The 27,487-nt window shown below is 51.0% G+C and overlaps 1 protein-coding gene across 1 annotated transcript; it reads right to left on the bottom strand.

Moving 5' to 3' along the window:
* On the bottom strand, positions 1–27,268 carry LOC142411511 (mucosa-associated lymphoid tissue lymphoma translocation protein 1-like). The gene is made up of 14 exons (XM_075505521.1): positions 26,998–27,268; positions 26,583–26,701; positions 26,103–26,256; positions 25,276–25,454; positions 23,695–23,791; positions 21,533–21,559; positions 20,509–20,712; positions 14,805–14,982; positions 11,005–11,079; positions 10,261–10,388; positions 9,870–10,001; positions 9,574–9,725; positions 3,857–3,982; positions 1–2,300 (listed from the first exon to the last, which is right to left on the bottom strand). Exons 1-14 carry the CDS (start codon positions 27,005–27,007, stop codon positions 1,938–1,940), a joined length of 1,944 nt encoding a protein of 647 aa, XP_075361636.1. The 5' UTR covers positions 27,008–27,268; the 3' UTR covers positions 1–1,937.
* Positions 27,269–27,487: the final 219 nt, after the last annotated feature.

Raw genomic sequence — 27,487 nt, 5'->3', positions numbered from 1 at the left:
AACCTTTATGCATTCAAAAACACTAATAGTGTTTTATTCAGAAAAAAATAAACAGCCTCGCTTGGAATGAGATTAACGTTCATGAGATGACATTTGCCATTATTATGTGAGCCAGAAACATATTTTGCCCCAACAGTATAGGAGGGTGTGTATAATCCTCATAGAGGCAACGAGACTCCCAGCTCCTCCCAAATGCCTGCATAGCCATTCCCACTGACCTGTCTTAAGTTTCTGCTGGTGTTGAGTTGATCTTTGGTTCTCCCTTCAATTAGTTTATTATTTTCTGGTTTAGCTTCTCTATCAGTCCATCTTATTTAAACTACACCCTGTAAATTTTTTTTTTTTTTGAGCTTTACATTTTTTCCTAGGAGACTTTCTAGACTTCAGCCAGATGGGGCCTCTCTTCCTTCCCTTGGATCTACTCACTGTGAGAATAAAAGCCTCCTCTGTTGGACAGGTTTCCAGCACTTGTAGGATGGTTTATCTGGAAGGAGCATTTCATATTATTCCATGCTGCAATAGACACCATAGACAGAGATGCAAGTATCTTCACTGCTGAAGGAGAACTGAAACTTAGAAAATGCCCTCTTCCATCCCTCTTTTAGACCAAGACAGAAGACAGAGCTTGGGCACTCTCCTGCCCCATCCTTGACCTCTCAAGAAGTCTTTGATCTCCAAGTTCTTTCTTTCACAGGACCACAACAGCCAGAAGCACCCCAACAGCTTGGACCAGTTCATCAGCACCTTCTCCAGTCCAGAGTGAACTGTCTCCAAGGATGGACATCCCACACATCATTGGAGTCATTGGCCCCTGTTGAACTATTTGATCACCCTCTCAGGCCCTTGGTGAGCAACCACCTGGAGCTATGCTGCAACCTTTATCAAACAAATACTAGAGAAGCAGGCAGGGAGGGGACTGTGCCCACCTGGGTCATCCTTTGGACCCTGCTCACCTGTGGCTCTCTCTGGACAGCTGGTTCTCCACAAAAGGTAGTGCTTCAGGTTGTCCACAGTGAATGCACAGAGGCAGGTACTTAATGACTTTTTTGAGGTTCTTCCTCCTCCATCTTGGTCTTTTCCATCCCCACATGTAGGAAATTCTGCATCTGATAGGAACTCAGGACTGCACAAGACTTAACACACTTTAATGCCCCTGTGTACCATGCTAGAAGGGGCACGTGGAAGTGTACCTGCCCAGTGGCTACCACTGATGGAAAAACAGCCTGCATTGTAAACACACACTTGGCGGAACATCTGACCTTCCTTTTCCAATTGCCAAGCAATTGTCTTGCCCCAAGTATAAATACATTCTTTAGAAGTACATAAATGCATAACTTAAAACCTGCTTTGACACAGGCAGGACTCACAAGGAAAGAAAACCACATTGCGACCCCAGGGGAAAGCTTATACATTCACACAGTTTTATCCGGGTCCCTTGTTCAAGCCTTGTGTCCCTTGCACAAGTGTAATGAGAGTCAGCAGTTGTAGTTGGGTTTTAAGGCCACGCCACTGCTGTAGCACGGGTCTGTAGTGTTTATGGGTTTATTAACACCTTTAATGCTGTAACGTTTGCTTTCAGGCAAAGCCTAATTCGCAGAAAACATGAGCCAGTGCCCTTGACTTTAAGCAACATTGGGTTTTGCCTGGAAATGTTATGACTTGTTGGGTGGCCTGTCCTCCACCAGACACGACGACTCCCTGCTGATCCTGACTGCTCCCACGGAACAGGGGTTATTTCCAGTGGGCTTCAGGCCCCACATGCCACAGGGTGCAGATGGGAGAAACCCTTCCGAAAAAGCAGCCTTGGCCTCATTTGGACAGGGAGATCGCCAAGGCTGGAAAGCAGCTGACGGATTCTGATATATTTAGCACTCAAATAACTGTTGCCTCTATTAAAAATAGCAGTTCCCAAGGCTGGGCACGCCAGCCCATGGGGGTCAGGGGTAGTCCTGCCCTGGGCCAACTCGGAGCAGTGCTGAGCAGAGCTCACTCAGGTCACTCTCATCGTTCTCCTCCGGCTCGCTGCTAGAGTTGGAGGGGTTGCTGCTGGGCAAGCTGTGGCCAGAGCCTGTCCTCAGAGATGCTTGCCCCTTCGGGTCTGTGCTCAGCACCGACGCATCCCAGAGGCACACACTGCCTGCACAGGCAGGAGTTCTCTGGTAGTTTGGCTGGGAGTAATTCCTCTGGCTGAAAAACTGCCCTAGCAGAGATTTCTGGAGGGTTGTTTGCAGGCTTTCACAAGTCCTCTGCTTTGTGCTCAGCTGGGTGTAATGCAAATCCAACTGCAGGACCACGTCCGTCTGGAAGGGAAGAGCAAAGGACACAAAGTGAATCAGAGACTAAGACTTGAAGCAGAGCTTTTTCACTGCTGCCACTGTCAACAAAAATGACAGACTTGATTGGCTACTCTGCAGACTTACAGCCCCATGCTGTGGTGTGATGGAGCAATGCTACTGCCAGAGAAAATGACCTGTTACATACGCTCATGATGTTTGTGGCCCTGAGCCATAGTTTCTGGATTTCAGGACTTCTCCTGAAAACAGGCCACCTCACTTGAGACCTCATCAGCCTGGTCAGGGCACTGTCACTGAGAGTATCATCCCCAGGATGCTGGCACAGGGGAGCAGGAGGGGAGAGGGACTGCACCCAGTCAAGCTGCACCCACACGAGGAATGGCACAACATCTGCCCTGGCCATGGCACAGGACTGCTGCACATGTGAGAAGAAAGCATGCACGGGGAGGGATATGAACCACTTAAATAAAACACACATCACACAGTAAAAGCCAACAGTTCTAAACAGCAGTGCTCCACAGCGATCCATTCGCAGTCTAGCACTATTTTAGATTTTTATAAAAGATGGTGAAGAAATCAGATAGTAACCATATTCATGGAAGCTAAATCCCTGAACGTGAACCCCTAGCACAGGGCTGTGCCTCAGATGCCTGGCTGTACAAAGTAGGGAGATGTATAATGGAGCAAGAAGATTTTGGCAGGCAATGCAGGGTCCAGGTCTCACGTCTGCACTTAAAAGCAATGCTGAATGGGTTCAGAAAGTGTTTGGGTTCAGAAACCCTTCTGGGAAGGGTTCAGAAAAGAGCTCCAGGAACAATCAAGGACTGAAAGAGCTGCCATATGCCGAGGCACGTCACGCACTCAGCAAACGGAGCTCGTTGTAGGCAGAACCAGGCAGCAGCTTGAGAGCAACGTTCAGTGTGGGCCTGCACGGAGCAGAGCAGATAAGCAGCTGGCAAGATCCACTGGCTGGGTGTTAGAGGGCAAAAAAATGAAATGAGAAAGAAGGTCCACACTGCTATTCGGGGAGAGATAATCTGCTGGAATAGGCAAGCCAGGGGACTAACAATTCTGCCTCTCTCATGGTCTTTAAATACTTCACTTTTGAAGTGTGCCAAAGAGGCATAGCTAGGATCAGACTTGGTACTGTCACCCTGATGGCAGGGGATAAACTCTCCTGCTGCTCAAGATCCTGACCAGCCCATGAGCCCATCTCTCAGGCAAGCACACAGCCTAGTAGGACATCCTTTGTCTGAAATATTTGGGCTAGTCTGATCTCCCCTAGGCTGATACAGGCAAAGAACAGCCTCCCTGGCCCAGCAGTGTGGAAGGACAGAGCAAACCAACAGAAAGAGGATTGTTTTTGTGCCTTGAAGATCAACAAGCTCCTCTAACATAGATCTGGATGTAACGCTGACACAGGTGTCCCAGGCATCATCCGCATGGAGTCACAAGACACACGGTCAGAGGGGCACATCCAGCTCGAGCCAGTGGGAATGGGGAGTACCAGTTATGTGAGGCTGCAGGAGAACCGTGGAGATTTGTACCTGGCAGCTCTCTACCTGAATTTTCTGTAGTCCACAGAGCTGGAAGACACAGTCCAGCTCCTCCTGCTTGTACACAGAGGCGAGCAGAGACTCCACTTGGTCCAGGCGGCTCTCGTTCAGGATGGCCACATCGTCCATCTCCTGGGTCAGGAAAACAAGAGGAAACACAAGGAAATTTCAGCATCAGCCGGGGCATGGAGGCACAACTGCCTATCAAACATGCCGCTTCTCTGCACAGAGCAATGCCCAGGGCTGGCCTGTGCCCTTGACACTTTGGCTGGTGGAAATGCTGCATACCCTAACTGAAGTACTACAGAGTGCAAGCAACAGAAATACAGAGATTTTACACACCCGCCTTCTGCATATCAATGGAAATACCTAGCTAAACATCCCCTGAGGGCGTCTACTGGAAAACTGTGGTATAATGGGACTTCCAGCAGTGTAGATAGCAGCAACAGCTGGTATCACAACCAACTGTAGTGTAAGCAGAGGAGGGAGGGAGCAAGTTTTCCAAGGGCATAGCTGGAGGAAGCTTGAGTTGTGCCCCCCACCATCTACAGAAGTGTCAATTCTTGCTCAGTTACTCAAACTTATCCAAAACGGCTCTGGGTCTGTGAGATCCTCTTCAGTAATGGTCTTATCTTGGAGCTGCAAATAGCACAAGAACAGACAAGGGAGTAGGTGCTTTATGAAATAGCATCTTGCTTTGGATTTGAGCCTGTAGGATGGGTGACAGCCCACAGTCCACCAGCCCCTTCCATGCAAAGACACTTCCCTCTACCAGCTGGCTCCGGCAGCTACCACGGCCCGATCCTGCCAACCTGCCTTGGCCAATGTTACAATGTGCTGGCCTGGCTTTGGCCATGGGAGCTGAGCAGCCTGGGTGGGCTCACTGCAGCCATACATAAAGCTGGTGGCACATAAGGAGGGTCTGACCCTTGCAAAACTTTCTCGCTGTTGGCAGGAGAAGTTGCACTAGGTGATGAAGGCTGTTACGACATTGCAGTGAGGCAGAGGTTAGAGAAGCCTTGGGAGCTCTTGCTAGCCTTTACAGACCTTCCCTGAACTGCTTCCTACAAGCAGCTAACACAATTTGTTTTTAGCCAAGAGAATATTGGAGGTAGAAGCTAAAATGTTGGCTCCCACATGCTGGCTGGGATCTGCACACATCAGGGTCACCCCTGCTTGCAAGGCTGGCAGAACAGGAGTAAACCCTATTGCTGATCCAGTAGGTCCACTGGAGGCAGGCTGAAGAAACACCATTTATCTCTGTACAAAGCAAAGCCAAATTCCATCTCTCCACTTGGCAACTCATTACTGGAAAGATAAACTGGAGGGAGCTTAGGGAAGATCAGGACAGTGAATGGAACTGGCAGAAAGGGAGATGAGTGTGCCAACAAGGGGAGGACACAGCTCACAGGGGGATGGAGCAGCTCTCCTGCTCAAGAAGCCTCATCCTGGTTCCTTCCACCAGCCTGAACTGTGCCTGAAACAGGAGACAGGCTGCAATGCAGACCACCTTCTGCAAATGAACACTGCCCTCTCCTGCTCTCTCCTTCCCTGGCTCATTGCATCAGATACCTGCTCCCAGCTACCCTGATGCTGTCACTGCCATGCTGAGCCCAGCAGCCAGGTTAAACTAAACCTGGAGACCAAAGAGAGAGACACAAAGCAGATCAGCCTGGATGCCACTAACACAGGGCTTTGGCAGGAGGACTGCAAAAAGGAGCAGAGTGGCCCTACTGTGTCCAGCCAGCTCCATCCTCCAGCACATGCTTAAGGAACAACAGGACACGCATGCCACCAGCCCTTCCCAGGGTAAGCCTACCCTGCCAGCCTCCTGCAATGGGAAGATCAGTGACTTTCCGAGTCAAAGGTGGTGTCTGTGCTTTCAATAGCCTTTATGGACTCTTATGAAGGTGTCAAAGTTATTTTTGAACCCTGCTATACTTGTAATACCCATGACATCCTAATCACTAGGAGGAAAATGGTCCATGGCCAGAAGTCTTCCTCATAGTCACCCCACCACTAGTACCTTCTCTTCCCCATATCTGATGATGCCGTAGCACTCTGCTCCAACCTTCTGTGTAGCCGCCTCATTGCTGTTTCCACACATGTCTTTTGACTTCTGCAGTCCTGCCTTCCCCTAGTACATCCCCACACCTGCAACATCTCCAAGAGTGGCTCCTCCCGGGATTCATCAGCCTGTTGGAGCTAGGGTTGGGCCACACTCCCTTTTGTCTCCTTGCAGGCACAGATGTGCTCTGGATCAGATGACCTCTAAGTGCCTACTTTGCGATTGTGTTAGCAACCTTTGCAGACACTGTGAACCTTCAGTGATTAACATCGCAGTTGGGTTTATGCTAGCAGGGCAGGGATGCTCAGATCTGTGCTAATGCACTGGACTCTTCTCCCAAACGTCTGTTTATTGCTCTGCAATTTTGAGCCCCTTGAAGTTGGGCCACCCTTTTTTTCCGCCTAAGAAATAGCCGGTGTACTACAGGGTGTACTAGCACATGTGACTAGCACAAATACAACAATATTCCTTCACAAGTTAAACTACAGCTCATGAAAAACCAAGAAGCATCAGGAAGTTTGGATGGGGTGAACCACAGAGCCTCCCCAAGTGGAATGAAGCCAGTCCCAAGTGCTGAACATCCAAAATAGATGTGCTGTTTCTCTCTGGCACAGACCTAGGAGCATCCCAAAGTGAAAAAACAAATGCTCAGCACTGTGGGGTAATGCCCAAAGTCCCTTTAGCATCCACGCAGGGAGGATCTCCCAGCAGTCCAAGAGAGTAACTGATTAAATGACTACATCGTTAAATGATTTTGGATTCGATAGCCAGCCACATGCTGCCAACCTGCTTCTGCACATGAGGTTGAGCCTGTGTTCTGTTCCTGAGGCTAGGACCTTCACCACTGGGATATGGACCCTACAGGAGAAGGGACCAAAGACATCGCATGGCCCAGAATACATAGATTTGGTGACACACATCATGCCCGACATGCATGTCCAGATGCTCTAAGGAATCCACATGGGTGGTGATTCTGCAACACCCTTAGGCAAAACCCCTCCCAAACATTCACTCCTTTTACCATGAAAATGTCAAGTCCAACCTGGATCTTCCTTACTGCAATTCAAACCATGACTTCCTTCCATGTTGGAAAGAACTTTTTACATATGTGAAGGCCCTATCCACCAATTTTTGCCTTTCTTGCCTAAACCACAATTTTCTTGCTCCTTGGCACAGTTTTCTGCCCTGCTTTTGCTGCGCTAGCTATTGTGGACTTTGACCACAACTGGTACCCCAGTCGTTTCCCATCCTGTGCTAACACTACTGCTTATTCCTGCCCACATGCAGGAACTTGCATCTCCTCCTAATGCAGCCCAAGACACCATTCATCATCTTTGCTGCAAGGGCACATTGCTGGTTCATGGTCAACCTGGTGTCCACCAGGACACTCCAGGACCCCCCCAGGGCCTTTTCTGCCAAGTTGACTACCTGCCTGTCAACCACCAGCTGTACTTGTACATGGGGTTATTCCTTCTCAGGTGCAGGACTTTGCACTTGCCCTTGTTGAACTTCATAAGGTCCTGTTGGCCCATTTCTCCAGCCTGTCCAGGTCCCTCTGGATGTCAGCACAATCCTCTGGTGCATCAGCCACTCCTCCCAGTTTTGTGTCAGCAGCAAACTTGCTGAGAGTGCACTCTCCCCATTATCCAGATCATTAATGAAGATGTAAAACAGTATTGGTCCCAGTACTGATGCCTGGGGCTCCGCATTAGTGGCCTCCAGCTGGACTTCATGCCATTGATCACAACCTTTTGAGTCTGGCAGTTCAGCCAGTTTTCAGTCCACTTGACCATCTACTTATCTCGTCTGTTATCTCATCAGCTTGTCTATGAGGATGTTACAGGAGAGAGTGTCGAAAGCCTTGCTAAATCAAGATAAACAATATCCACTGCTCTCCCCTCATCCACCAAGTTAGTCATTTCGACGCAGAAGGCTATCAGGTTATCAGGCATGGCTTCCCCTTTGCAATCTATGCTGACTGCTCCAGTCATCTTCTTGTTCTTGCTGTTTGGAAATGGCTTCAGGAATTATTGGCTCCATCACCTTCCCAGGGATCAAGGTGAGGTTGACCAGCCTGTAGCTCCCCAGATCTTCACTCTTGCCCATCTGGAAGGCAGGAGTGACACTGGCTTTCTTCCAGGCCTCAGGAAGAACACCATGAGCTGATGGAGAGTGGCCTTGCAGTCTCATCGCCAGCTCCCTCAGCATTCGTGGGTGCACCCTGTCAGGTCCCGTGGATTTGTGAATGTCCAGTTTGTTTGCATGCTCCCTGACCTGGTCCTCCTCTAACGCATGTAAGTCTTCCTTGCTCCAGACCTTTCCCCTGATCTCAGGGGTCTGGGAGTCCTGAAGGCTGGACTGATCAGTAAAGACCAAGGTGAAGAAGGCATCGAGTACCTCGGCCTTTTCCATGCCCTGTGTCACCAGGGACCCTGCCCTATTTAGCAGTGGGCCCATATTTCCAGATCCTGAAAGGAGCCACGTGCCCTCCTGCAGACACCCGTGTATCTCTCTGTGGTCCCACAGGCGAGAATGGGTGGCCTCACTGTGGATGTCTAACATGGGGCAGATGAATTGCAATCTGGTGGGAGAATGTGCTCCCACGTCAGCAGACACCACTGGAGGTCAGTGTGAGCTAGCACCACTGTGGAGCAGGATAGGGATGGGGATCCTACTGCCCTGGCTCTACTGGGGTCCCTTTTTGGTCTCCTCAATCCCTCCTGAACCAGCTCCAGATGCAGGAGCAAGCAGCTGGGTCCCCCTTTCCCCACAATCGCTGATGTGGGGTGAGATGCACACAAACACATGCAGACACACACACACACATACACACACACAATTTTCATGTGTGGTTAAGGGAGCTCACGAGGGGAAACGATGCTCCGGCTTGGTAATGGGCAGGATCAGGCTCCAAAGCTCCCGCTGGATGCACCACTCTGCATCAGTGACCACAATGTACTTAGGGGCAGCGTCCCTCCATGAGCAACAAGGGCTGAAAAATCCACCACAGTCACGCTATGCTTCAGCAAAAGGACTACAGAAAATGAGGAAGATGGTTAGCAAAAAGGAGCAGCAAATTAAATCCTTAGAGGTGGCACGGAGACTACCAGACAAGACCATGCTGGGCATGTGGTCTGTTAGGACAGATGTGAGAAAGGGTGCAAGGAAGCTGGTACAGCTCAACCGGGAATGAGTACAGGAGGATATATTGTTGCATTAAGATATATTAACACAGCGGGCGAAGAAGGCATCATTCAAAAAGCCAGATCTGCTTCCAAACACAGAAAACAGAAAGGCTCTTCATCTCAATTGGATTAAATGCAGTAATTTAATCAGGCAGGCCAGAAATCGGTCCAAGGAGTAACTGGTTAAAGGCATCAAAACTGGAACCAAATCTATTTTGCAATGCATTAGGAGCAAGGAGCAGTCTGTGGGGCACTGATAGGTGGAAGGACCACTCAAAGAGGTGTTTGCAGAGAAGATTATTTGCATCAGAGGTAGCAAAGAAGGGGATCCTTTTCCACATGGGTTCAGCCTTTCCCAGCCCTCGGGACCACTCGAGCTCACCATAACCCTCCTCCCTCCTCTGCCCTGGGGAAAGAAGCCCGGCAGGAATTGAGAGGAAGGGGACCGGCGTCTCTGCCAGAGTACTCACAGTGGACTGGCAGAGCAGGATATGGGCGTCAGCGATGTGGGCTGGGGTGGGCTGCAGCTTGGCGCACACGTACATCACGTTGGAGAAGAGCCAGTGGAAGCGGAGCTCCACCCGTGCCCCGCAGGGGAAGGTCACCATTTCGCTCACCGGCTCTGGAAGGGAAAGCCCAATGGGGTCAGCTCCTCAGAGGGTCGCACCAATGCCTCCCTGCAGAATGGTGTCCCTGAGGGGCACAGGGATCCCCAGCCCTCTCCTCCCCCCACCCGGTAGCTCTCCCTGTGACCTGCATGGCTCACCATGGCTGCGTCCCCAGTGCTCAGCAGCTGCTCCCAAGGGACAGATCGGGTCCGTCAGGGACCGGGCTTCCTTCAGAGTGTGTTTGATCTCCATCACCTGCTTCCCAGTGACCAAGGGATCCTGGCCGATGTCTGGGAAAGAGATTTTGGAGGCGCAAGGGTCACTCCAGGTTCCTTATTTATCGCCCTGCCTTTCAGACCATACATGAACATCTCAGTACTGCTGCCAGGTTACTAAAAGCTTGCACAGGTCATGGCCTGCAATTTGGTTTTTAGGGATGGCTGGCTGGCTGGGATGTCTGGGATGGGGTGGCGTGGAGCTGCTCAGTTTCTGCTGATAACTCTTCTCACACCTGCTACTGAAGCAAGTGGTTTCTATCTCATCCCTTACCTTCTAACACATCCTCCAGCATATGGGTAACCTTCTTCTCCTGCAGAATATGCTTCTTCAGATATTTCATGAAGATCCCAGAGCTGAACTCCCCATCCTGCAACTCATAGGCTTCTGCATCTTCACTCCTGCAAGAGTAAGGACTTGTCCTCACCTTTCTGCGACAGAACAAAGCCCTGGGGGTGACTCAGGGCTTGCCGACTCCATCCAGCCTCTGTTGGCTGAGTCCGAGTTAGCTCCTCACACAACAGCACAAAGTGCTTGGTTTTGGCCGAGGAGAGGGTGGGAAGGGCATGGGATGGGAAAAAGCAGTGGAGGGGGACAGGAGAGGACAGCACAGCCTCTTTTGCCAGCCTAGGTGAGTGACAGCAGTTGAAAAGTGAGTGGAACTGGCACTGGAGCAGTAAGCAATGCTCATCCTCATCTCGGGAGGCTTCAGGTGACATGCTTATGGCACACATGCCTTGGGAATCAGGCTCAGGCATGGAAGGACTGATTACAGGGGCTGATGCCACCTTCACGCATAACCTGTCACTGACACAGAGGCTGCCACTAGCAATGTCAGGAGGAAGAAAAGAAGTGTCTGAATGGGAAATGCTAGAGATGGAGGGTAAGAGCCAGAAGAAACATGAGCAAAGCCCTCTCAAGCTTCCAAAGCCACCACGCATGAAGGGATGAGAGGAGATATGTCTGTGCCAGCATTTGGTCCTGTGTCACGGTGAGGGCATGGCAAAGTGCACTTACGTGGCGTAGCCATAAACAGTATTGCCCCAGGGCTCCAGTGGCTGTACCTGGGAGAGGGCACACTCCGGGTTGTACCTGGAAGAGGAGATGAAGGCATGAGTCTGTGTTGAGGATGCCTGATAGTGTGTGCCTGGAGGGGACAGAGCCCGTGTTGCTCCACCAAGTCCATCTCCTATGGATGGCAATAAGATAAATGCTCACGTCAAATATAACCACCTGTGTTACTTGGGCAGCAACAGAGTCTAAGCTAGGAGTCCCATAAAGAACCCCAACCATGGGAAAATGAGTAGATAGGGCCAGCTTTGACCTATGTGCGCTGGTGAGCTGCTCCCTTCCCTGCAAGTGAGCCTGGAGCTGTGGGTGCAACCATGTCTCCTCCCTCCTGAGGCTGGTTTGTCACAAATCCAGGCAGCAGCACACTGCAGAGCACATACGGGTTCTTTGTGGCCAAGGGACGACTGTCCCTAAAGAACTTGGACGCGTGCACATTGCATGGCTATGCCTGTCCCAGGCGCCTGGGGTGCCCCACAGCTCCCTTCCAGCCCATGTACCTGTTCTGCCCCAGGACAGCCAAAGCACGCTATGGCTGATACACCTCCAGATCTTACTGAGAGATGGGATCAGAACACACACCCGGGTTTCAAAGCCCAAAACTGGCCTCAGAACCCTGGTCTAGATATAACTCAATGAGCACAGACCCTGTTATTTTCAAGATCAGGTAGATCCGAGTTGACAGTCCTGGTTTCCACCGAAAAAGGTATCATGGTTGCACTTAATGGCCAAGCCTTGCCCATCTGACTGCAGCCAGACTGAACAGTGTGGGGACTAGCTGCCTCCAGTTTACACCAGTGACTTGGAGCTGTTCCCAGTCACACAGGGATAAGAGCCACACATAGAGGTGGCGTTAGTCGGTGTTATTCAATTCCAGCACGGTTTCCTGGGGCTGAAACTGGCACAGTAAAGAGAGAAGAAGGAACGGTTGTATTGCCAGCAGCCAGCACGTTACCTACCGCTGGTGGCGCAGTCTGGGGAAGTTTAATGGTAGTAGTCATCTGGCTTGTGTAAGTTTTCTAAAGATGATCAGAACAGAAAATGTGGAAAACAAGATACACTTCTAAATACAACCATTAAACAGAGAAATTTATCTGCCCCTCAGCTCCTCCTAAATGAATGCAGAAATCTGGGATTCCAGGTCCAAGGATAAACAAGACATGGGATCTCAAAATAAACTGAGGTCCTGTTGTCCCCCTGCTGGGGACATCCACCCAAGGCTGTGGAGTCACAAGTTGATGCAAACCTTTTGTGATGGCACCAGCAGGCACCCACAGCTCCAACAAGGCTGGAGCTGCACACAGCAGAAACACTGGCTGTGGTCCCCTGCCCCAGCGGAAGACAAGCTTCAGCAGGGGCTTGAACTTCCAGGGGCAATTTCCAGATGGTGACCGAACACAGGGAGAGACCTGACAGCAGAGAAGGTAGCAGCACTCCCTCCTGCTTCAGGCCCCCAAAAAGTCTCATTTATACAGCACATCTCATGCAACCCAGTTCTGATCTGCATCCCAGGTAGGAGATGGTATCCTTCTGTCCTAAGCAGCACACGCTAGAAACCCTCATAAATCAGGGAATTCCTGGAAGAGGCAATCACATCCACCTCAAATTAGCACATAAATGTACGAGGCTACACACAGGCTGTGTTCCTGGTTCTTCCTCTGCTGAAGCTGAACATCTGCTACCACTTGGCAAAGGCGGATGTGTTTCTCATCGCCCTGGCATTTCTGATGCTGACATATGGGGTGAAGAGATACTCTGGGTGAGATCCCTCTTAGCACGGACACAGCTCCTCCCAGTCCATGCATGGCCAAGTCAACTGTCAAGAGACTCAAAGCATCAGTCCAACCTAAAGGGCTTTGGGAAAGGAGGCCCCAGGAGCTCTGTGTTAAGGAGCAGCGTAAACACACGCAACTATGAAATCCAAACTCTTTGCTGAGCTGAAATGGTGACTTCTCAAGGAAAATGAGCTCAGGAGAGAGCTTCTACAGTAATCCCTCGCAAGCCCGGGGATAACACCTACTGCACTAAGTGCTGTGCTTGCTGTGGGAAAGAGGAGGAAAGAAGTGTGAGATCTTGAGGTGGGAGGGAGAAAAAGAGCCGCACAACCATGCCTAAACATCACAGCAGATCTCACATAGCATCCTCTTCCCAAAGCACCTTTAAGTCCCCACTAAGCATGGAAACTGCTGGTGACGCCAAGAAAGGAGGCATCAGCTCAAAAGCTATTTCATAGATAATCACCATTCGTGTTAGCAATCCCCATGCAGCCTCCACGTCGCCACACTGCCCTCGGATGGGTTACCAGCAGCCCAGAGGCACGCTAGCCCATCGCCACCTGTGCATCCACAAAAACCACATGCTCCCACTCGGCTGCAAGCCATCCCCTGCCTGGTATCGTGCTGAGGAGAGCAGCAAGGCGCTGCTGCGTGTGCTGGGGGGTACTCAGCAGTGCAGGGAAGCAACTCACACTGCTCTCAGTGGCAGTAGTGGGTGAGAGGGAGGAAGGGGATGCTTCACTACAGGGTGTTCTGGGCAGGTATCAAAGGACAGCAAGCTCCAACGATGCTGGTAACTCAGAGCTGCAGCAGCAGGATAACTGGTGTTGGTAACTCAGACTGATGCTGGTAACTCAGAGCTGCACAGCCAGCCTGTAAGCTATTCAAAGTGAGCATTCCTACCTCTGCAGCTAAAAGGCATCAAAAATTTAACATCTTTCCAGGGGCTGGCAGCTCCTTCAGGGCAGCAGTATCAAAATCCCTGTCATCCCTGGTTCTTAGTGCAGGAACTACAGAAGGAAGAGAGAGACTTTTCTGCATTTGCCCTCCAGGTCTTTTCTGACCTGTAAATCTGCCTCAGGAGGCCAAAATAAATTAACTGATGACCGCTTCTACTGGAATAGTTTTCCTGCCTCTGCTGAAAATGGGCAGGTAGTAATTTCCTGCAGCCCACAAGCTGCAGGATGGACATCTGCAAGCCAAGGGAGGATAATAGGCTTTTCACAGACAGAGGGAAGAAGCTGATCCCTGACCTCAGCAGCAGCCTGGGTCCCACTTCATGACATGACCACTTCAGAAGCATTTAAGGCCAGTAAAAACCAAGTAGCACGGCTTAAAATATTTTCCCCATCATGTTGCACTCTTCTCACGGAGATGTTAACAAAAACACAGCCAGGAGAAGAGAGGTGAGCTAAACAGTCCCAGCCCGAGCATGTGGGAAATACGTACCGTGAAAGCCCAAGGTCAGCAAGATGTTGCTACAGCCTGCCAGGGCTGGGTGGTTTGGGGCAGGGGGTTGAAACACAGAAAGGCAAACCCTATACTGAGTTTCAGCCAACAATTTATGCCAGGGAAAAGCCAACCCTCTGCAGGCTTTAGGCAACTTGCCTGTATTTGCCAGGCTTCTTCACCCTGAAAAATCAAGGGAGGGTCTCCAGCCCCTTCTCTCCAGCAGATGTCAGGCAGCATCTGATGCTGTCTGCACCTAATATGTGACTGACCAGGCTTCCCAGGAGATCCTGCAAGACCTGGCAGTCTTGCTGATTTTATGACAAAGCCTGATAAACTTTGACAGAGGCCTGGGCTCAGCAGCACAATGGGGGACGTGGCCCCGGCAATCCATAGGAACACCCCACGTGGTTGTGTAGAAGCTCACTGCTGAAGCAGGGGCTGAGGCTGGCAGCCATTTCCCCCAACCCCTTGAAACACCACACTCTGCCCATCCCGGGCAAGGAAGGGGGAAGAGCAGCCTACCATTTCCTGCAGGTGTCCAGGAGGATGAGGTTCAGGGCCGTCTGCTGCTGCTGCATCTTCTGGAGGATCCTCTGCACGCTGATGCAGTTCTCAGGGGCGTAGGGTTGTGGAGCGTCAACAGGGACCATGTAGTTCCTCCCCGAATGTTCATACCCGTGACCAGCATAGTAGAATATAGCTGGAAACAGAGAGAGGAGAGGATGAGTCACAATGCGAACCTGCAGGTCTGTAACCAGCTCCCCATGGACATGTCCCACCTCCTGTCCTGAATGGATACTGGTGCAGGGCAGACCTAGACCAGTAGCACCTATGAAACTGGAGCTACGTTGACTTCACAATTTTGACTTTTTTTCAGTCCATTCCCCTCAGCAGAGTTGGAAGCAGCCCTGAGAGGCTCTCCTGTACTTGTGGTTTCCAGCACTGTTTGTCAGGAGACCCCAGAGTCACTGTGTTGACGTGTTTCCATAACCATCTGTGCTACAACACCCAAGCTCCGCATCTGCCAGGCTGAATACCACGCTTGTTACAAGTTTTGGTTAATCATCAGCACTTTGCAAGAATATGACAACAAAGTATTTTACCATGATGAAAAATACATTAACAGCCTTTTAAATCAGAAGCTCCTCAGCTTCCTAGTTTTGCAGGAGAGACTACCAATGGATTAGGTGATGGGAAACACTCTCCAACTTTCAAAGATCTGCCTGTATTTACACACCTATAAGCTGGTGAAAAATAAGATAGAGACAGAGAGAGATTAGTTCTCCAGATGTCCAGAGCACATGGGCGACCTGCTTCAACAACCTCAGAGACCAGATACAAGGCGGTAGAGGAGCCAGACTCGTCCAGGTGTTGGTGGGAAGTCCAATACCCAACAAGAATTTTGGTTTCAAGTTTTACTCTTAAGCACGTGAAACTTAGTAATGGTTTCTGCCTTCACAAAAGATGGCAACACGGGGACATCCAGCTTGGAAAGCCAGCACTGAGGAGCTCGGCATGGCCCAAGCTGGTGCTTCTCTCCGACCCCTGTGTTTGGCAAAGAGCTTTCCTTCTGCACAGGGATCCCCATGAGGGCTGTAGCTTCCTTAAAGGAAGCTGCACAGTGGCTGGCTACCCCTTCCCAGCACTGATGCAACTGCTTGGGGGATGCTGGTGGAAGGCAACTCGGGGAACTGAAATGGGTTAAAAATAGCTCTGCGAGGTGATGCAAACAGTTGCACTACTGCAACTGAGGGACAGTGAAGAATGAGAGGTCAGAAATAGGAACAAGTGGCTAAGAGGCAAAAGCAGGAGAAATTCTTCACTCAGATGCGCTGCCAAAGCCCATGCTTCATTGAGTAACCTCTCCTCTGTCTTCCCTCCACTGTTCCTGCCCCTGTAGTTCGCAGGACACTTGCTTTGATCTCTGATGCTGCAAGGGATGCAGTGAATGGGGCAGGAGCTGAAGGACTCATGATCTCATCGTGTGGAGGATGGAAACCATGATCTCATAGTAAAAAAGGCCTCAAGTCACCTTTGGTTTCTATTCTCAGGAGACAATGGAAAGTTACTCAAATGGCTGTTTTCACAGGTGCTCACAAGCTTTGGGTTCCTCTTCTTGTGGGTCGCCAGCCAGAGACAGTGGGCTCTGATTTGCAGAAGTTTTAAACTTTCATAACTTGCAAATCAAAGCCACAAAAACCTCCCCTGAGACTATAAAAGCGTATCAAATAGGGAGCCTTCTGGAAAAAACAGATGTAGGCACTTCAGGTTTGGCCCCTCAAAGTCATCGAGCACTGATGGCTTTCGTCTCTCTGCCTCTCCTCCTGTACGTGAAAGGGAGGTGATGACAGCCGTTACCAGGCAGCATCACTGACACTTAGAAAAACTGAAATGTTACAGAAAAGCCCACAAAGAATCATTCAATCATTAAATCTTCTAACTTTTGAGGTCTTGTTGTGCACCCTGAATGCACTGCCAAGTGCTCCCCACAGTATATAAACCACAGACTTGCATTCAAATCAAAAAAGACATGAGTTTCACATCAGCTGAGCAACTTTCCAAACCTCTCCTGGACTTAATCTCTTCTCCTGAACAGGTAAGTCAACAATGTGCCTAGAGAAGGAAAGGGGTTTTTTTATTCCAAGCTAACACTTCAACGCTCTTCCCACATCTTGTGAGTCAAAACTGCTGATCAGAGACAAGCCTCTGAGTACCAAATTAAAAAGGGGAAGCTCCAGGCACTGTTTATAATACAGGAAATGTTAGCATGCTGCTTAATTAAGGCATGTCGGCATATTCCTAGTATTTCTCTCACAACTTTCTGCTCTTGTTGCATTTCTGGCGTTATTTTTTTGACTCGGGACTTTTTAGGACACTCAAAATAACATCTGGGGGGATTCCTCATTCGCCTGAGGGTTGCATAATTAGACCATTCAGGGGATGTTTGGAGCCTTCAAAAATCCTCTGCAGCTTTTCTAAGAGGAGATCTGGAGGAAAAGTAGCCAGATGAGCCACCACCTCCATACAGTGAATTAGAGAAGCCTTTGGATCACCTCGAATGTGCAGCCATACAATATTCCTATGCTTGAAAACGAAGCCAGCTTTTGCTCTGGGCTTGAGAAATCTCAGAAAAGGTTCAGTAATAAGAAGGACAAAGTCCTGCATGGGGGCAGATAACCCCAGGCAGCATTTTGGCTGGGGCTGAGCACTGGTTGAGCAGCAAGCCTAGGGCCACAGCAGACACCATGCTGAAGATGAGCCAGCATTGACTGAGGACAGAGCTATGCTGAGATGCAGGATCGCCAGGGAACCTCTCACCACCTTCCTTGGCCCCAAGTAGACCCCACTTAGATCCTGTGTCCAGTTTGAGGGACCTCAGTTCAAGAGGAAGGTGGAGAAGCTGGAAAAAGCAGAGGCTACCAAGACGTTGGGGCCCGGGGCCTGTGAGGAGAGGGGGAAGGAACTGGGCTGGGATGGTCTGGAGACATGGAGGTGAAGGGAGGTCTAAGAACAGCCTGCAGTTCCTGGAGAGGCAGTTACCGAGACAACAAAGCGCAACTCTCCTTGTTGGTGTGGACCATACAACATGGGGCAATGAGCACCAGCCCAAGGAGGGTCATGTTTGACAGGAGGAAAGACTTCCCTGGAGGGTGGTGCAGGCCTAGGATGGGTAGGTGGAGAAGTAGGGGGCTCCACACCTGGAAGTCTTCAAGACCTGATAAGGAGAGCCACAACCAACCCCAACCTTGTGTTGATGACTCCAAAGTCCCTTCCCACCAACCCCACAGGAGTGTAAATCACAGACAGGTCAGTAAGGACATGCAAGGGAGGGCCAGCCATCCACAGAGCCCCACAATAAGAAAGAGGTCTAGGGAGGTCAGACATGTCTTCTTCAGCTCTTATCAGCATCCTGAAACTAAATAAAACTCTAGAAGCAACAACAAGCACTGTGCTCAAACACTAACCTGGATGGCTATGCCCTCTCTTCTGATCTGTACCAGCAGAAAGATGCATGAATGCCCCAGCATCTCTGCCACTGGAGTTAAACTTCAGAAGATGGACAGCCTCACTTCTCAGACATGCTGACAGGTGTGTCTGTGTTACACCAGTCGCTCACTTCAGTCCAGTGACAGTCTTTTACCAGTTAGCCCTCTCCTCCCAGCTTCCTGCTTCACTCCATACATCTACACAAAGCTCTCCTGACTTCAGCTGTGGTGGTTGCTACATGGGAGATGGCACGTCCAGGTTCCTTGAGCAAGAAAAACCAGGTGGAAGCATGGGGATGTCTCTGTGCAGGTGCATGTCTGAGACACCCACATGGATGTACAAGACCGGCTATCACAGGCACCCCTGGGGTCTTTGTAGTTTCAATATGCTGCCTAGGTTGTTTCTGGAGCTGCTGCCTCACCACTGTCTTCCCATGCAGTGGGTATGAGTTATGTGAATCCTAAGCGTCTCAGTCAGTTTTAGATGTTTATCCTGGAGCTAGTGCCTTGAAAAATTGATACGTAGGGTTTAGGAGGAGTTCTTAGCTTCTTCTAAATGTGCGTTTTTATTAACAAGACAAGTTAATTTCAATGATTTGGACTTCACCTGGTTCTTTTAATTTTATGTAAAGAAAACAGCTGAAGAAATGTTGGAAGATGCATCACAGCAAGAGGCAGCACACTTCAGATGGAGAAACCCTGGGGCAATCAGCAGGCAGACTGACCCAATGCCCCACCATTAAGTCTGGATGCCACCAATTACAGCAAGAGTCCTCAACTCAATCACACTGCTGGGATGAGCCTGCGCTGGGGTTCACTGCCTCCAAATAACAGTAGAGCACTCACCTTAGAAAGCTGTAAAGAAAACCACCATCCGGAGCAGGCTATGCCTAGCAAACACTTGAGGCTTATCAAGGTTCAGTAACTCAGCTGTTAATGTTTTCCCTGACAGTGCACAAAATCAATTTTGCCAGGAAGGCTCAGTGGCCACAAATGCAGGAAAACACTAGAAGTTTAAATAAGGCATGACAGCATGAAAGGTTTGCTGTTTCCAAATCTTTTTTCTCTCCAATGCTTATGAAAACAAGGGAAGCACTGTGGACAAAATGCCATTTGGTCCTCACGCGCTATGGATAGAGGGTAGGAATGGCAGCGCCATGGGAAAAGCATAGCAGCCCCCCAGGGATGACTCTGGCCTGGAAGAGGAGGTAAAGCCTGAAATGCAAGGGGATTTCAGAAAGCAACCACAAAAGGAAGCTGGAAGTGAACTTATAGAAATATGCTGTCATCAGATGATGTGCTCAGCCGAAGAGGTGACAACCGTGTACTGCCCTTCCCCGCCAGCTCAGCTTCCCTGAGTGAGTCAGTGCTTCCCGGAATGAGGTGGCTTTGCAGCATTTCACTTGTGGCTGTGTCCCTATCCATTGCACAACCTCCAAACCTCATGCTGAGTGCTGGGCTGGAATCGGCCTGTGTTGACTTTCGCTGTCTGAGTGCCCTGGTATGCCACGCAGTTGGGAGGGCGGTAAAGATAAGCCTCACGCTAAGGTTTGAAAGCAAAAAAAATCTGCCAGGTGTTTTCAGGGTATCCATCAGGCTGGGAGAACCTCAGAAACCCCAAAGAATCTACTTTCACCACCAAATCTGAACACCTGCTTTAAGACCCACAAGATCTGCCAGTTGGTTTTGTGTTTGAAGAACGCTTCCTGCTGAGAACAGCGTGCAATAAGCTCAAAGCCCAACCTCAAAGCCATCTGCAGCTGGGAATGCGCTTCTGCAAAAAGGCTGTCAGAGGCTCAAATGAGACCATCAGGAAAGAGAAACAAGGAAATCGTGGCCGGCTGTAGCAGTCACAGCTCAAAAGGAGCTCCTCTCCTTGCAAAGGAGTATGGTGGGGACAACTGACCTTCTCCCATTTGCCATCAGAAGCACTGGGTCCCCAAAACCTCAGCATGAGACCATGCTGTTGGAGTTGGAGGTGAGCCACATGATGGAGAAACACCTACTTCGCCTGCCTGTAACCTGGCCAAAACTGAATGGTGTTTACCTGGGGGCTTCTGCCAAGCCTGGCACTGCTGCAGACTGTGCCACAGGGCTCCTCTGCCCCCCACAAAGGAAAGTTCATTTTCTTCTCTTTTAATTCAACAGCTGTTTGGAAAACTGCCGAATCCTTGCTCCTCCCTGGTATCGACTGCTGCTACCCACACATCTGCTACCTTACCTTACTGGCTTTGCCTTACCATAGACTCCCTTCCCCAGGAGCTGCAGGAACCGACTGACCGCTGTCACCATCTCAGCCTTGTTCAAATCCAGAAGGGAGACAACCTGGAAACCCAGCTGCTCCAGAAGAAGACTGAGCTCAAAGACGTCCGTGACAGGAGCCATCAGGTTGGGATGATGCTGGTAGCGGTTGTTGCCCACTAAAAGTGCTATCTTGCCTGTAGCTAATGGAAACACCAAGCGACAAAGCTGTAAATGCTCAGCAGGAGGCAAGGTCTCACTTCCTTTCGTTGAGTGAGGACACAGGAAATCTTTCCTTATATCTAAGCAGGAAGGATAGACCCTAGGCTGCTAGAAGCCTGCAGTGCCCTCCAGAAAGCCCTCTGCTTTCTGAACACTTTGACAAAATACAGAAACCATCATTTTGAAAGAAAGACTTGAAAAATTTTCACTTGACAACCAAAATCCCAGGAGTGCAAGAGGATCTGCACTACTGAGGTTATTTGGCACCTGCCCTACCATGACTGCCAGTCTTGCATGCCAGTGGTGCCTGGGAGAGGGATGCACTGAGCCAGGCTAAGAGGTCCTTTTCCCCAACGGGGCTGAAGGAGAGAAACCCTGGGCTCCTGCTTTCATTTTATCCCCACCTTCCACTGTAGGAAAACCAGATTTATGGCCCTCAGTAGTGGTGGAAGCAAGGAGCTTTGCCCTGCTCCAAGGCGGTATTTCAAAGAAGGGAAAAGATGTCACGTGAACAACACTTTTAAACTCATTTGGCGGGCATGGACGTCAAGACTGGGTTACTCATTAGGAATAATCTTACTCCACTTGCTGAGACTGATCAGGGCTTGGCAGGGGATGTGACTCATCCTGTGCCTTGCAGCTCTGATGCCAAAAGCACAGAGCCCATGACAATGTGGGCATAAAGGCTTGAAGCAGTCTCTGCAGGAAAAGCACTCCTATGCCCTGTCCTCCCATCCACCCTGGAACCTGGTTTTTAATTAAGGGAATAATTGCTCAGGAAGAAAAGATGACAGTACTTACCAAAAAACTTTTCAGAGTGACACGTACCTGGAAAAGAAAGAGGGAAATGATAAGCCTGTGCCCAGCACCCAGCGCCTCAGTGCCAGCTCCCATCTCAGGTCTGAAACCTGCTCCAACATCCCCCTGCAATGCAAAACTGGATCAAACACTGCGGAGCATCTGCACAAGCAACACTCCTTGGGCAAGTTCTTCATAGCCAGACTGCTAACCTTAAAGACACCAGTCTGGTGATTTTGGGAGGATTTATGAAATCCTGCCTGATTTATGAAATCCTGAGAAGCTGGGAAGCAAAGGTTGGAGAAGGGGCAGGCCAGGGGAAGGAGGGCCAGCACAGAGGAGCTTGTACCCATCAGCAGGCCTGGGCTGCTTGTATCAGCCCTGCCTGGGCTGCTGTGCTTCCCGAAATGACTTGCCTGCTCCCTCGCTGCAGTGAAAGCAAAGGAAACACAACAACTCAAGATCAACATAAGCTTCAAAACAGAGAGCTTCTCCCCATGAGCAGTTAGCGCAGAGGAAGCCAACTGTTTGCTTTTGATTGCAGTAATATTCCCAGAGCCTTTCACCATTCTGCTTTGCCTTTCCCTGCCTTTTAGGAGTTCTGGCTCAGAAAAGCCACCCCAAATGTGACTCTCTCTCACGAGCTCCACAGGCTCCCCTGCCCGGGCACTCCCAGCCTCTTAAAAGCATCATTACTCTAACAGCTCCAGCTTTTCCTATTTAAATAAAAATAATTTACAAAATCCAGCCCAGGAGAAAACCCTAAAGCCCTACAGGCTCTAAAAGAAGAAATTAAGGGCATATTTTTATCTGCATAAATCCCATGGGTCTGGAAGACCTTTAGCACCGGAACCAGAGTTGCTCCAGGGATGTCTGGAAAGCCATCAGAACAAGCCCATTCATCCTTTTCTGCCTCTGACAGAGATGACTGTTGCACGTTAAAGCTACCCAGCCATAAAATTTTGAATCCAATCTAATCCTGTGCCCCCTTCTCACTGCCTGTCCCCCCTGGATGCTGTTTTGCCAGCTGCGAGGACACAGGGAGAGTGCTCTCTGGCTATACAGAAGCAATTGGCACTCTGGAGCAATTTTAAAGCCAGCCTAAAAGGCGAGATGAGAAGCTTATGGCATAGAAAAGTCTCTAGATGGAGTAAAGAGCCAGCAAAGCTAGCCCATGCTATTCCTGTCTCACAGCAGGGCAAAGGCAGAGGGCCAAAGGGGCTGTCACACCAAAGGTGGAGCATACCCGAGGGTCTGGGGACCCATCTTCTCCCTGGGATCCATCAGCTCACGCAGCATCAGGCCTGGGCTGCCAGCCTGAGGGGCCTGAACCTTTCAGAAATAAACACCATCCTTTCCAGCTCTATGCGTCTGAGTGCATCACTTCATCTCAGCAAAGCTGTAAATTAGTTTTATCAAAGGACCCCACTGTGATTTGGCTGGGTAGCTATTAAACCAGCACCTTGGCAAGGCAAGAAAACTGCAGTGAGCATCTGAGAGCACTCAACCTGCTCTAACACGGCAGGTTTCCGACAGAATGCAAGACCCAGCAGCATCCCATGCTGCAGTACAGTGGATCACCAGGTTTTTGGGTTTTTTTCTTTTACAGACACCACTTTCCTTGCTACCTCTGATCCCTGTTATCAAGGAATCCTATTTATCACGGGGCTGATGGACGCCTGTGCCCGCCACTTGGCAGGTCTTGCGCAGCTCTGCTGAGATCATCACATCCAGTATATCCAGGGTGTAAAATTGTGATCTGCAGGCTGTTCCTGTGACAGCCGCCGCAGGACTCCCAGGACACTCCAGCTTCCCTGCAGAGCCCCGTGCTGCTTTTCTACTCTGAAGTGTCTTACCTTCAGCTCCCTGCAGAAGCGGTATTTAAAACTGGTGGCCTTTCTTTTTGTTAATAAAAGCATGCAAGATCTGTCCAAGCTGGGGGAAGGTGCAAGTGTCATAACCACGCATCCTACTTCTAATCCCACGCCCTGGAGCCCAGCTTACCCTGCACCGATTGAGGCACAGGGTAACATGCCAGCACTGGGCTCCTTGTTCACCAGCCCGGCGCTTCCAGGTGAGAGCACTAAATTCCTGTCTGCCCTCTAATTACATTTCACACTAGAAGGTGATTTGCAGCAAAGCAGACATGGGTTGGCTCTGCTCACCTATGTGAATATCCACGGCGTTGGTCCAGTGCTCTCCGTGGCTATTGGAGGCACAGCAGAGGTACGTGCCGGAGTCACTGACCTTTGCGTGGGTGATCTAGACAGATCAAAAGTTAAGACACATTATTTATGGTGAAAGTTTGCAGCCCCCTGCTGGTATCTGCAAGGACACCCGTGTTCCTGGAATAACAAGTCTTTTTTGCTGTTCGCTGAGACCTCATTCCTTGCCTTACAAAGCTGAGATTTCCCATGACTTTTGTCTTTCTAAGAAGGTCAGGAAGGCCATGCACTAAGGTCTGCTGCTGACCCCAGCTTCTAAAGCGCAAGAATCCTCTGCCCAAATGCCTTCCCTTCTTTTTCCATCAGCCCCCAAACCCTGTGTCATAGCCATACTCTGCCCCAGGAGCCACACTGGGAGGACGGTGCATGGCCAGTATCAGAAGGTTGCCTGTTTTTCCTCTTAGGTGACATTTTCTAGACTTCTGATCATGCCCATTGCTCTCTTATGGCAAGTTTTCAACTCTTATCCACCTCTCTTGACATAAGACAAGAATCAGAGCAGCACTGGCTGGCAAGGACCTCTGTGGTTCTCCAGCCCAGACTCCTGCTCGGAGAAGAACTAAAGCCACCACTGGGTCAGGTTGGCCATGGCTTTGTCTAGTAGAGTACTGAAAACCTCCAAGGACAGAAATCTCGCTGCCTTTCTGGCTCCAGTGCAGCACCACCCAATTCCAAATGAAGAACCTCTTCCTAATCCCCAGCCTGAACTTCCCTGTGAAAAGTGCAGTCTGAGCCCACTGTCCCCTGTAATATCATCTATCACTACTGAGAAGAGATTGGATCTCTCGTCTTTGTTACCTTTCACATGATGCCCCAGAAGGAAATCTGCCTTTCTTGCATCAAGAAGACAGCACTGATTTACATTCAGCCAGTGACCCAAAATAAACCCAGACCTTTTGCTGTCTCCCTGACTGTTGGGACTAACCACTTTTCCTTCTAGCTCTCCTGCAGGCAAACAGCATTCCCGCAGCTCCATCACTCCACAGTCCCCTGCACAGACATACAATAGCTGTTCTTGTGCCACTGCAGCAAAAAGGCGAGAGACGTGCTGAGAGCCCTTAATGCATCTATGAATTGGTTACTTCTTAGAGAACATCCACAGCTTTGAAAGAAGCCCATAAAATGTATTCCCTCTTCACCCGGAGTCCTTCAGTCAGCTATCAAAGCAACAAGGGTGATACGTGGAGTGCTTTCTCACAGCCCTGCAACGTGGCAGGGAAAGATAGCTGAGCATAAGGCTGCTTCTCAAGGGCTGGAGAGACAGGGAGGACAGGCAAGGAGAGACTGCTTTCTGCTGGCATTCACCTGATCACACAGGCCAAAGCACGCCTGAGCCTTGACATGCAGACATGAGCCAGGCTTAAGGACTGCCACCTGTCACATCCAGGATGACAATAACACAATTTTCAGCATTATCTCCAAGGCTTCTGAGGCTCTCCCATGCCCACCATCCAGCAATGAGCTTCTCCCATCACCCACCTCAGCAGCTAAAGTTTCTGAACTATCCCAAGGCAATGTTACCCAGAGTTTTTTTTTCTTCTGGTGTTCCAGCAGGTGCCCATTCCGGTACCACTGGTAGCTGGGGGCTGGGACCCCCATGGCAGCACACTGCAGCTGTAATGGCTTCCCCACCTCCACCCTCTGCTCGGTGGGGTTGAGGACGATGACCGGTTCTCCTCGCCAGAGCCGAGGGGGCAGTCCTGTAAAGCAGTGACACGGAATTGGTCCTCCCTCCACAAGGACAGCAAACAACAGTGATTCTTCCCCCCTGTACAGGACTCTGTGCATACTGCCAGAAAAGCAAGCTTTTTCCACCTGCACCAAGAGATGCCATTCCACGGGATGTCACTGCTGCACCTTTCTGCTCTGGAAGCAGGGAATCCTTGAGAGCAACACCCACAATAGTAAACAACATGCCAAAGCCCTTCCTCTGGCTTCCCAAACCTGACACTCGCCCTTTCCTGGCAAGGGCGCAGTCAACCTGCTGAGGTCAACCACACCTGGAGTTATTTTTGCTCAGCTTTGAAATAGCCAGATTGCCTCTTCCAGTCCCTCTGCCCAACACAAACAGGCAAACACCTGGTATAACTCTGGGAAACCCATGGCGAGTGATCAGCAGGAGGAGCAGGTACATACAGCTGGGGTTATTGGGACCATGACAGGGACCTGAACTATCCACAGGATGGACGCAGAGGTCTCACTTAGACCTGCAGGCTCACGTCACTGAAGCAATCCTGTATTGTGATTTTCAATCTGGGAGGACACACTGCCCCAGGAACTGCACAGGATCACTGTTGCAAGGGTGGGCAAAGCATAAAATATAGAAAAGCTAGAAGACACACTCATACCTCTGGCAACACACTGATGGACTTCCACCTTCACCCAGTCAGAGAAGATGGCATTTTTGTAGAGGTCATTGATTCTGCAGGTGTAAAGTTGGGTCTGCTGTGCAGTGATGGGCAAATCTTGCTTGGTGGCACCAGGAATCTGGCAGCAGACAGACTAAAGGGAAAACACAGGCAGTGGGCAGCGAGTCCCCTCTCATCACTGGTAACAGAAGGCACCAGCAGGCCCCTCGTAAGAGCAGGAACAGTGGAAATCCCTGGTTTCCTCCCCTCCTCCAGTCGCAGGGATGCAGAAGGAGCTTTTCCATTGCACGGCCCCTCCCAGCATCTGCACAAGCTCTTAGCATGCACACACATCCTATCCCCTTCTCCTTCTAGCCTCCTGGTTCCCACCAGGTCTACCCACAGAAGTCCAGCTCCACCACTGCAGGCAGGGACCAAGCCTGGTGCCATACCCAGGGCCAGCTCTGCTCCCACCATTACCTGGTGCTGACAGAACCACTGGTACTGCAGCGACGTGTGTCCCTCAGCTCTGCACCGCAGGGTGAAGGAGTATCCCATGGGGACAGAGACAGAGATCGGCTGCTCGGTGATCACAATGGCTGCGTAGAAACAGGACATGGAGGTGGAAACAACCCAGCAGGCACAACCCAGGGGTTCACTCCCACCCGGTGGCCAGGCATGCTGGGCTGCAAAAGGGGGCCCCAGGCACCCATCTCGGGAGGAAGGGAGATTTGGAAAAACGGGGATGCTCAGCCTCCCGTGCCCGGGGATGCCACGGGGCTTTTTGGGGTGGTCTCTTGGGGCTCAAACGCACAGGCGGCGGCACTTTTTGCACTGCAGGACAAGGGGGATCGCCCAGGCCGAGCTGCCCACTGACTCCCAGGCGGCTGCTCACCTTCCTGCATCGCTTCGCCGGCGGGTCCTCCCCGGCCTCAGCGGCCGCCGGCCGGGCCTGCGGCGGCTCCTCTCCCAGGGAAGCAGCAGCAGCACCTGCGGCAGGCGGGAAAACAGCGCCTGGAGCTCGCGGGGGCGCTCGGGCCCGTCCAGCGGGGCCGCCCACCCGGCGCGCGGGCACGGGGGCCTCCGGGGCGGGGTAGGCCGGGCTCCGGCAACGAGCTCCGGCTCGCCGGGCCGGGGCCTCGGCGGGCTTCCCCCGCGCGGGGCCGGGCCGCGGCCCCCGCACTCACCTGCCGCCAGCCCCGCCGCCCGGGGAAGGCCCCGTGGCCCCGCACTTCCGCGCCGCCGGGCCCGCCCCGCTCCCACAGCGAAACCGCGCGGGGCGGCGCTGAACGACGCCGGGGCTGCCCCTCGGCACGGCCCGACACGGTCCGCTCCGACGCGGGCGCGGCGGGAGGTGCTTCTCGCTCGCGTACCAAGGCTGCCCG

Source organism: Mycteria americana, chromosome 6, assembly GCF_035582795.1.
Source record: "Mycteria americana isolate JAX WOST 10 ecotype Jacksonville Zoo and Gardens chromosome 6, USCA_MyAme_1.0, whole genome shotgun sequence".
Lineage (NCBI taxonomy): Eukaryota > Metazoa > Chordata > Aves > Ciconiiformes > Ciconiidae > Mycteria > Mycteria americana.
Note: the sequence above shows the minus strand (reverse complement) of the source record. Positions and strands in the feature narration are given on the sequence as shown.

Excerpts from the sequence above, each read along its gene's own strand:
- LOC142411511 (XM_075505521.1), bottom strand. Across the intron at positions 23,792-25,275 it reads AGAAGAAAAAAAAACTCTGG|ATCACCCACGCAAAGGTCAG; the intron begins GTAACATTGCCT and ends TGATCTGTCTAG. Across the intron at positions 14,983-20,508 it reads CCTGGGGAAGGGAGTCTATG|CTATATTCTACTATGCTGGT; the intron begins GTAAGGCAAAGC and ends CTCTGTTTCCAG.